The sequence below is a fragment of the Ursus maritimus genome, unplaced genomic scaffold (assembly GCF_017311325.1).
Source record: "Ursus maritimus isolate PB19 unplaced genomic scaffold, ASM1731132v1 scaffold_10, whole genome shotgun sequence".
NCBI classification, from domain to species: domain Eukaryota; kingdom Metazoa; phylum Chordata; class Mammalia; order Carnivora; family Ursidae; genus Ursus; species Ursus maritimus.
In genome coordinates, this window is record NW_024423344.1 from 8,481,387 (window position 1) to 8,491,827 (window position 10,441).

At 53.7% G+C, this 10,441-nt stretch overlaps 1 protein-coding gene across 1 annotated transcript; it reads left to right on the plus strand.

Annotated features, from left to right (window-relative positions):
* Positions 1 to 269: 269 nt before the first annotated feature.
* Positions 270 to 4,711, plus strand: PDX1 (pancreatic and duodenal homeobox 1). The gene is made up of 2 exons (XM_040620471.1): positions 270 to 672; positions 4,266 to 4,711. Exons 1-2 carry the CDS (start codon positions 270 to 272, stop codon positions 4,709 to 4,711), a joined length of 849 nt encoding a protein of 282 aa, XP_040476405.1.
* Positions 4,712 to 10,441: the final 5,730 nt, after the last annotated feature.

Consider the following 10,441-nt stretch of genomic DNA (forward strand, 5'->3'; position numbering starts at 1 on the left):
AACAAATGCAGGTGCTCTCGGGTACCTGGGCCTTGCTTCTTAAGGCAGTCGGCCAGGCCAATAATGGCCCCAGGCTGAGCCACGTGGGGCACAGCGGAGCCTATGGCGGGGCGGCCGGCCCGACAGTCCCCGCCGGCGGCGGGTTCCCTCGGCGAGCTGAGCGGAGCTGTCAAAGCGAGCAAGGGTGGCGGCGGGAGTGGGAGAGCTGCACAGCTCCAACTCCCCAGCCCCAGCTCCCCACTCCTGGCGTCCGAGACCCGGCGGCAGCCATGAACAGCGACGAGCAGTACTACGCAGCTACGCAGCTTTACAAGGACCCCTGCGCGTTCCAGCGCGGCCAGGCGCCAGAGTTCAGAGCCAGTCCGCCTGCGTGCCTGTACATGGGCCGCCAGCCCCCGCCGCCGCCGCCCCCGTTTCCGGGGACCCTGGGCGCTCTGGAGCAGGGCAGCCCCCCGGACATCTCCCCGTACGAGGTGCCTCCCCTCGCAGACGACTCCGCGGTGGCGCACCTCCACCACCACCTCCCAGCTCAGCTCGCGCTCCCACACCCGCCGGCCGGGCCCTTCCCGGATGGAGCTGAGCCAGGAGCCCTGGAGGAGCCCAGTCGCGTCCAGCTGCCTTTCCCGTGGATGAAGTCTACCAAGGCTCACGCGTGGAAAGGCCAGTGGGCAGGTAAGCCTGGCTCTGCGCCCCCTTTGTCCTCACCCGCTCTCGTACCGGCTGCCCCTACCTCCAAACGCTCCCTAGGATCCTCTATCGGTTCCCGTTCCCAGCCCGTTTGGACAACCCAGGGTCGGACTAAACTACAGAGGGAGCCAACTAAGCCATCCAGCACAGAAGTGCCTTTCTGGTCCCATTTAGAGCTTCTTTTCCTCCTCCCTGGAGCTTAAACCCTTCTCTCCTGTACACTGAACTCCAGCAGCTTGCGCACCCCCAGAAAGCTAAAGCCTGGCTGAGCTCCAAGCTTCGGACCCTCCGGATCCTCCTCCACTGGGGGATCCCCCTGGCCAGGACTCCACGGAGTGAGCGTCAAGGAAGCCGAGCCGGGTTCTGGGATGCTCCCGGGCCCGGGCCGGAGCGCGCCTTTGGAGTCCCGGGCCCCTCTGGCCCTGGGCCCATCCAGGAGGCTTCAATAGAGGAGTACAGACAGTGTCGGAGGCACTCAGTGGATGCAGAAAAGCGGGGAAGACAAACTGCACCCAAGTTTGCAAAGGCGGCCCGGGATTGGGAGATTGGGGGTGCGGGGGGTACTCACCGCAAGATCGAGGCCTGGCTGCTCAGCCTGGGAGACAAGCAGCTGGGAGAGGCGTCTGCGATGCTAGTTCACTTTTGAACACACAGAAACGTTCCAAGGGGTCTCCCCCATGCTGCTTCCCAGCAAGTAAGTTTGAGGAAGAAGATGCCCTCCTTGCACGGCCGTTTCAGGGAGGCGTGAGCACTGGCTCCCCGCGGCCCTAGGCGCCGGCGTGTCACAGAAGTTCGTCCTGGGAGCCTGGAAGCCGAGACGCGGAGGGCCCGCAGGCCCCTTCCCGCCCGGAGCTGGCCGGGGGTTCTGGCCGCTACACAATGTTATCGCTTCCGTGCCGCGGCCACCTGTGGTCACACCTGCATGGCGCGTAGTTGACTTTTCTTTTCCTTCCAGTAGTCGGAAGTTGGGGGAAAGAGGCTCAGTCTGCCGCCCCCATCCCCACCCCAGAGTCCTCGGAGCTCTGTCCGCCTCCGGTGCCTGACACGGACCCCGGCGCAGTCCAGCGAGCTTTGCGGGGTCCGGGCTCGCCCAGGGTCCCCGGGGCTCGCCTCTCCCCCTAGTTCACTTTCTCGAGATGGCCGAGTGTGAGGACCGGGCGGGTCCGGGTCCCGAGTCAGGACAGGGCCAAACTCCGCTGCAGTCTTCCCCACCTACCGCGCAGGCCAGGGCGAGGGGGGCGCCAGACGCTGCCCGGCGCCTGCGCGTACTTACGCAGCCCGCGAGGCCGCCGCCAGAGACTGGGGAGTCTTGGGAAATGCGGGATTCTTGGGAGGCGGGGGACTAGGTCCCTCCACCCGGGGTGGGGGCTGGGGACGCGTATTTCCGGCATTCCAGGGAAGCCCCAAATGAAAACGATGAAACGTTCCGAAGCGGGCTAACTTCCCCACCCCACCCGCAGGGTGTGAGCCCTGCTCTGGTGAAGCTTGGGCTCAGGCGGACCTAAGGATCCAAACAGTAAAATCCGATAGAAAAGTGGTGGCCTTGCCCCGGGATGGGGGAACCCTGAAAGGGTAACAACCTCGGCTTGGAGAGTCAGGCAGAGAGAGCCCTCTGACCCGCTACAAGCTCAGGCCAGGCGGAAAGGACCAACCCCCTTTCCTGGAAGCTGCCCGTAGGGTTCTCCTGCGGCCTAGAGGTCCTCCCCCGAAATCTCTCGGCGGAGCAGAGCTTTATGGGTCTGTGAACTCCCCTGCCCACTCCTAGTGAGGTTTCAAACCCCTGAGGAGAGTAACGTGACCAAAGGGCTTTCATTTGTAGCACAATATGAATACTAACAACAATACTATGGGAAGTTTTGAAAATGTCGACCTAAAAAATGAACTGCAGCAGCCTCACTGGCGGGCTTGTCCCTAAACCGGCCTCACCCTGCGCCTTTGGGAAGGGCACGGACGTGGGGACTCTTGACATCTTCTCCATAACACCACCAACGGCCTCCATCTCCTGCCAACCTGTCCTGAGCTGGGGTGGTGGACCCTGCCGAAGTCGCTGGCAGCGCCTCCGTGTCACCCGCGGAAGAGGGCCAGAGCCTCGAGAGATTGTGGATTGAATTTAAGAACCTCGGAGGGCCTTTTCAACGTTCATTTAAGGCTGCATTGCTTCTCTCCCATGCCCAGGAAAGCTTAGAAGTGTAAGACTCTGGAGGTGCTCCCCAGGGAGCAGGCCTCCTCTGCTGACTCTAGCCCAAGCCTCAGCCTTGGGTTCTGGGCACCACCTTTTGGCCTGGGGGGAAACCCTCCCACCAAAATACATACTAGCTTTTCAATTCCCTAAAGCTTCCCAAGAGTCACAGCAAAAATATCCCAGACTCTGTCCTAGGACTTAGGCGTCTTCCTCGGGTGCAGTCGGTAACACCACACGCAGAAAAAGGAAAAAAGCTCAAGACCTGGAGCAGAGCGGCAAACAGCAGGTGTGCAGCGGTAATTTGCTGGGCCAGCGGTTGCTTCCTTGCCACCCGGGCTAGGAGCTGGAACTCCTGAGCCTTTGACTCCACCACTACCCCATCCTCCATAGGGCTCTCTGCTCCCAGTGGAAATCTGACCCCCAAGGCTCCCCGCTCACCTTTGTCAGCATTTGGAGCCCAGGACACAGAGGCCAGGGCTGACAGGGACCTTCCTCCGGGACCCAGAATAGTTTCCCTTCTCCAGGGCAGGGATCCGGCGATTAAAACAATTAGAGAGAATTTACCAGCTTTTGAGTTGGGGATGATTACAACAATATAACTATACAGAGATAACACATGGTCAAATATAACAATATATGTCATAAGCTCAGGGTTTATATTAGCTCAAGGTTTTTCACAATGAGGTTTGCACTTATACGTTGATCATGAAATCAGTTAACTGGGTTAAGACCTTTTTAAAAAAAAATAGTAAACAATAGTTTACTATTAATATATTTTTATATATTTACTATATACTATTTACTATATATTTGCTATTTACTATTAATATATATTAATAATAATAATAGTTTCCTATTAGATAGTGTCATGTGGTAAAGGTTGGTTTTATGTCCTGAATTTTTTTTAGTGTTCAATAATTTATCAGTTGCGTATTAACTAAAATTTTTTTATGTCAGTTCTATGTCTGCGTGTGCACTGGGTAGTGATGTGAAACATTTACTGTGGGTCAAGGTCAGAAAGCTGTAGTTTTTAAAAAGTCCTATACTAAAGGCATCTGTTGCCTTTGTAGAATCAAGCAGGTTTAGATATCTATTGTGTGTGCATCTTAATCACCATCAACCCACTGAAGAACCACTGGTTGATAGAGCCCACCGCCTGCTCACAGAGAGAGCCTGAGAGCAGGCACAGCTTTGACCTCCCAAGAAAAGGTGACCTTTACTAGAGAAGGGCTGCGTGAGCCCAGACCGAGCTCTGGGATAGGAGGTTGCACTGGGTGGTGGGAGAGCCTGGGAGGACCAGGGCTCCCAGGATTGGGGCTGAAGTGTTGGGCTTCATGGGTGGGGCAGGAGGAGCCAGGGATCGAGGGACCACACTCACGTGCCCTGTCGCCCACAGGCGGCGCCTATGTTGCAGAGCCAGAAGAAAACAAACGGACCCGCACTGCCTACACGCGTGCGCAGCTGCTGGAGCTGGAGAAGGAGTTCCTATTCAATAAATACATCTCCAGGCCGCGCAGGGTGGAGCTGGCCGTCATGCTGAACTTGACAGAGAGACACATCAAGATCTGGTTCCAAAACCGTCGCATGAAATGGAAAAAGGAGGAGGACAAGAAGCGCAGCTGCGGGCCAGCAGCCGGGGGTGGCGCGGATGCTGAACCAGAGCAGGACTGCGCGGTGACTTCGGGGGAGGAGCTGCTGGCGCTGCCGCCATCGCTGCCCCCCGGTGGTGCGGTGCCGCCCGCTGTTCCCGCGGTTGCCCGAGAAGGACGCCTGCCGCCCGGCCTTAGCGCATCGCCGCAGCCCTCCAGTGTCGCGCCCCTGCGACAGCAGGAACCCCGGTGAGAGATGGGGGCTCCTCCTGGCCAGGCGGCTTCAACCACTGGTAAAGAAGGGGGGAGCAGTGTCGGACCCTGGGTGTGGACAACCATCCCTGGCCGTTCAAGGGGTCAGGAACTGCGGAGGCCACCCCAGACGGAAGGGGAGAACTCGAGTTCTCAGGCACCTGTGCCAACTGGGGCGCCTTGGGGAGACAACTGGCAGACCTTCTGAAAGGAGAAGAGAGGTTTTCTGTAATATCTGGGGCCTCTTCTGGTGATATTGTTGGATTGGAGACATCTGCTGCTGCTGTGTGGGTCCTAGCACTCCAGAACCATGGACCTCTTTAGAGAAGCCAGCTCTTCAAAAGACAACAGAAAATACAAGCTGGAATGCTCCCCAACACATTGCAGGCAAGCTGGACAGAGCGCCTTAATCTGACCTGAAACAGAGCCAACTTTACTCAGGCTTCTGCCTTAACGCTTAGAAATAATTGAAAGGAAACTTCTAAGGATCCAAAGACCTAGTGAAATTGATGCCCATGGAATAGAATAATTCCTCCTCTGCCTCCTCCTCCCTGTGTTTTCCTCTTCCTTTTTACAACCCTTTTTAGTATAGCCATGTACTTCACCAGCTCACATCCTTCGATCTGCATCTCTTTTCTCCAAAGAAGAGGACGTCTTGCAAGTGTGGCCAGGCAGCAGCAGGGCTGGGATATAAAGGCAGTGCCAGAGTCCCTGCACATTCAGTTTGTCCAACACTTGGAGAGAGGGCAAGGGGAGATGGGTCTAGAGCAAGGGATTTGGGGGGAAAAGATGGCCCCCGAGCCATCACTAAACTGAAGCTATTTGGAGCTTTCTATTTAGGATGTGGATTTAGTGCCTAATCTCAGGGCAGGAGAGACTGTATGAAAGGTGAGCAACATGGCCTGACCCGCCTTGGAAACTATTCCCAGAGACAGTGTGATTCCCACATCTTTAGAAATGATGAAAACGTACATGGTTGGGAAGTTTGAAAACTGCTTATTTTTATTTAAAGTTTTAAAATTACCTAACAGTTCTTTACAACCAGGTCTGTAGTTTCCAAGTCAGTTGCTTGTTTCAGGGTCCGGGCCTTGTGTTTGGGTGGTGTTTGTGGAAAACAATTAATAAATATGAATAACATAGAAAAGAGATGCAAACTGATTTCCCTGGCTTTGTATCAGATTTTCTTGCCATGCAATGATTCCATTTCATTTTAAAAAATTAAAGCATCATTTATTTGTTTGGTACTAACCAGAGAAGAGGGGGCAATTAAGAAATACCACATTTGGGTTTGAGGTTGGTGGATTTTCATTTTTTGTTTTTTTTTTTTGTTGTTGTTGTTGTTTTTTTGCTTCGCTTTTAACTTGACTCACTGCTGAAGATGAATTTTTCAGGCAATATAGCCCAGAAGCATGGGGATTCTAAATGCCACTGGCTGGTTCCAAATGGCACAGAGCCAGGAGCAGCCCATCCTGCCAGCAGCCCATCCTGCTGGCCCTGCTGCAGCCAGGAAAATGGGCCAGCTGGTCAAGGCCTTGGCCAGGTATCCTCATTCCTCCCAAAACAGAGGTCTGGGGCAAAGGCTTTCTGAGTGGTTCTTCTAAAGGAAGTGTTGCTTTGGATGAGTCTCCCCTCCTGGAGCCCCAAGGCCATCAGTGTCTTGTATTAGGGGCAAACTGGGCCCAGACTAGTGGGCTTCCGATCTCTGGGGCCACCTGCTCCTCCCTCCACTGCTAGCGCTCCCACCCTTGCGGGCCATTGGCTCACTCCCAAGGGTCACTGCTGTTTTCTTTGCAAAGGGACAGCAGGGCTTGTTTTTGTTTTGTTGTTGGTTTTGCTTTTGTTTTGTATTGTTGTTTTTGTTTTTTGAGAGAAAGAAATTGAGTCATAAGGCCCCTCTGAAGTAAAGGAGGGTCCATGGATCAGAAAGGGGAACTTTCTCATCAGTGAGGCGCCTCACTGGGGAGACTGTGACCTTGCCCTGCAGCTTCTCCACACATGCCTGGGCTCTGGAATCTAGCAAATCTGCCTTCACACCCCCGTCCCTCAAATACTGACCCGTGACCTTGATAAAATTATTCAACTTCTCTGAGCCTCAATTTTCCCATCTGTAAAGTGGAAGTAAATACTACATCGAAGAGTTGTGAGATTTAAACCAAAGAATGTGTGTAAAGTGTTTAATTCACTATCTAGAAATAGTAATCCTTCCACATTGTTTTCTGACCATCATTCCTTTCCGAAGCAAGCCCTGAGCGGCTACTGCAGAGATTCACCAGGTCTCCTGCCAGCCCTAAAACCCCTCTCCTTTGACAAATCCCCACTCTGTCGCTGTTGATGTGACTTGTTCATATAACCATATAACCAGTGATCGTTAGCATTTACTAGTTTTATGACTGCCTTCTTCATAAATAAACTCTTTTGATTTCCCACAGCAACCTTCACCAGGTAAGTGAAACTGTCCCCATTTTACCCGAACAAAAGCTGATGCTGGGTGGAGAGGACTGGCTGAAGCTCAGCCACTCAGTTGGTGGAGGCGCGGAGACTTGTCCTCGGAGGCTTCCAGGGCTCCAGAGCAAACCAGCCTCCATCTCTCCGAGACTCCCGCCCCCATCTCGCGCGCTACCCCGACTGCACCGTGGCCTCTCCGCGCGGGCTGGAGGGTTCGCCAACCCAAAGAGAAGTGTGAGCAACCAGGGGCGGGCTTGCGTGGCCGAGGGCGCAGGTGCTGACTCCGGGCCAGGCGTGTGGTCTCCAACTGCCCAGCACCGGGCGCGGGATCCCTAAGCTTCGCTGAAAGCCAGTTCCGCAGCTCACCGCGACTCCGCCACCGGCCGCAAGAACCGTGCCTCCCACGGAGAAGAGCTCCGGCTTTCAAGTCCCCGCGCGCAAGGCATGAAATCCAGAAAATCCAGCGTAGTCTTGAGCTAATCATTTAATTATCTTTCCTCTTCCATAAAATGGGCTCATAGTGGGATAAAATGGGATGATGTCTTTGAAGTGTTTGTTACGGAGCCTGCCGACTCGTTGCCAGTACGCGCGGTAGGGGGTGAGCATGGTGGCAGTGGCAGGGGTGAGGTGATGTTGCCAGTAAAGGCCAGCCCTCCAGGGAGGCGCAGGGAGGCAGCGAAGAGCGCAGCCCAGCTAGCCAGATGGGCCTGGAAGAAAGGAAGAACGAAGGACGAGCTCCCCGGTAGGGAGAGCCCACTTGGTGCGCCATCGGATCGGTGGAAACTCGGCGGAGGACTTTGTCCAGACCCCTCTTGGCTAAAGGGCTAGGTTGGGCCCCATAGGGAGACCCGCGTGGGGCACGACGCGTGAATCTCCAACTCTGCGTGGCCACCCTCGGCCAAATGCAAGCGAACCTTGAGTCCGAGTGGCGGGGGCACTTGGAGCCCCAAGCCCAAACCCACGCACAAAGAGCCTAGCCTAGTCTGCGGAGCCCGGAGGCCAGTAAAGTTGGGATCTCCCAGGAGCCCAGAAACAATACAAAACCAAACAGCCCGAGGGGCCTTGAGAAGGGCCTCTTTCTGCCAATCAAGGGATCTCCAGGTCCTAGAACTCCTCAGGTGACTCTCATACCTGCCTCTCCTGTAGGGCTGTCGGCATCCCTCTGATCTTCAGGTTGCGCGTGCTCCTCTCCAGGAAAGAACAGACACCGGTAGCCTTTGAAAGCTCTCGGGGAAAGTGTTCCCGGCGGGGAAGATGAGCAGGGCTCCGGGAACGCGGTACGCAGTTCTCCGCGCAACTGCGCGCGGGTCCGGCAAGTGCGCTCCAAGATCACGGGACCGCGGGGGCTCTGTTCCCGCTCAGACGAGCCCAGGAGCTTCCGCCCGCACCTCCACGCCAGGCCAACCCGGATGATCATCCAGGCTGGAGCCACAAGCCTGCCATGCCCCGCGCCTCCGGAATCTACGACCGGAGGTTGGTGGAGCGCCGCTGCGCACTGGTGGAGCCGAGATGAGCGCTCCCTGCGCGCGCGCCTATTTCTGCGGCAGGGTCCTGGGGATTCGGAAAATTCGGCACAGAGTTCCTCACCACACGCACACTAAGCCGCCGAGAGAGTGGGAGCTGGGGTGGAGAACCCAGGAAAGCACACCGCTGAACAAGCAGGGACCTAAGCTATAGGACTCCTTGTGAATAGTGCCGCAGTCACACAGTGCCAGGTATAGTGCACTGCAAGCAAAAGTCTCATTTTCTTGAGAGATGTAGTTCTTTCTGTAGGTTTGCTAACAGTCTCTCGAAGAAGTTCTCACCTTAAAAACTAAATTCATACCATGCAATAACATCTGAAAGTTGGTGATGAATTTTATGATCGGCCTATAGTTTTTAACAGGTTTGATCTCTGTAACTCGCTGGGACCTTTCAGTCCGGGACTGGTGCCCGAATGCATCCAGCAACATTTATTGGGCTCTTACTCTGTGCTGAGCACCTCTGGACCTTATACACGTGCTTGTCTGGAAGCGCCCCGTTTTAAAAAATCGGATCACCACTTCTTCTGATGGTCTCTGCAGTCATGGAGATTGGATTAATTATCGGTGAATTTACATGAATAAACAGGAGTCCACTGAGGTTCCCCAGATTTCTCCTTTCGAACCACAAGGGCTGTTTTGGTTTCCCAAATTAATTTTGGCCCCCTTGGTCTAGCGCTGTCACCCTCTCCATCTCCTCTTCCACAAATTCAGTTCAATGCATTTAAGTTCGAATGAAATCGAAGCATTGCAGGGTCCTTTCAAGTTGATGAAATCTTCCCGTTCTTACATTCCCATTCCCTCATTCTCGCTCCCCTCTTTTCTTTCTCTCTAGATCTTTGTGTCTATGTACATGTGGTGTGTGTCTTAGAGTAAGTCTCCCTATCTATGCCTGTCTGGGTATGTCTATGTATGTTTGCGTGCCGATGTTCAGGGTGCGTCTCAAGTGGGTTTCAAGGGTGACAATGATCGGTGTGTATCTGAGGACCAGAGACGCCCTCCCATATACTCATCTTTTCTGCCTAGCACAGCTATCTTCCAAGTGTCTGATGACATTGCTGTTGTTGAAAACGGTCCGCTCAGGTCTCAATTCTTTGTGTTGACACAATGTCTGAAGGCAGGAAAAGCTGTCTGTACACAACATGGGACTATGATGGAAGCTGAATGATTGCTAAAGTATGGCATGAATGCTTAGGAATTAATCTTGTTTTCTTTCTAAGAAAAAATTTCACAACTAAGGTCTTTTCATACTTCAACAGCATCATCTAGAAACCCTCCTGAAAATCAAGTAGTTAGAAGGGTCAGAAGAGGGAAATTCTGGGTTGACACTGAATCAAATTTTTCTCAAACCCATTCTGGCAAACTAGATGTGAGGGCAATAAATATGGGAAACTGAGGCAGGGCAACAGGAAGCAGGAAGGTCTCCCTGCAGAGGAACTAACTGGGAGTGATACATAGCCTCTTAGCTGGCTGCCAGCCTTCAGGAAATTGCTACGTGTGGACAGCTTGAGCCGTGGGAAATGACCCACAGGTAACTTTGGGTAGGAAGCAGAGGTCAAGTTCTACTACCAATAACTGTTTTAAGAGTGAAAGTGGCTGGCTGTAGTGGTTCTTCTGGGCTACCTACTGATAACCTGTCAATGCCAGTTCCTATATTAAAATATGCTGTATTTATATATCATGAGATAGAATGGGCATAATAAAATTTTATTCCTCTTTTAAATGAAAATTATTTTTCTCTATAAATGAAATGCCACGGCTTTTGA

What these genes read in the sequence shown, in the direction of transcription:
- PDX1 (XM_040620471.1), top strand. Translation starts at nt 270, where the DNA reads ATGAACAGCGACGAGCAGTACTACGCAGCTACGCAGCTTTACAAGGAC. An exon ending in GTGGAAAGGCCAGTGGGCAG is followed by an intron (nt 673 to 4,265) that starts GTAAGCCTGGCT and finishes TGTCGCCCACAG; the next exon opens with GCGGCGCCTATGTTGCAGAG.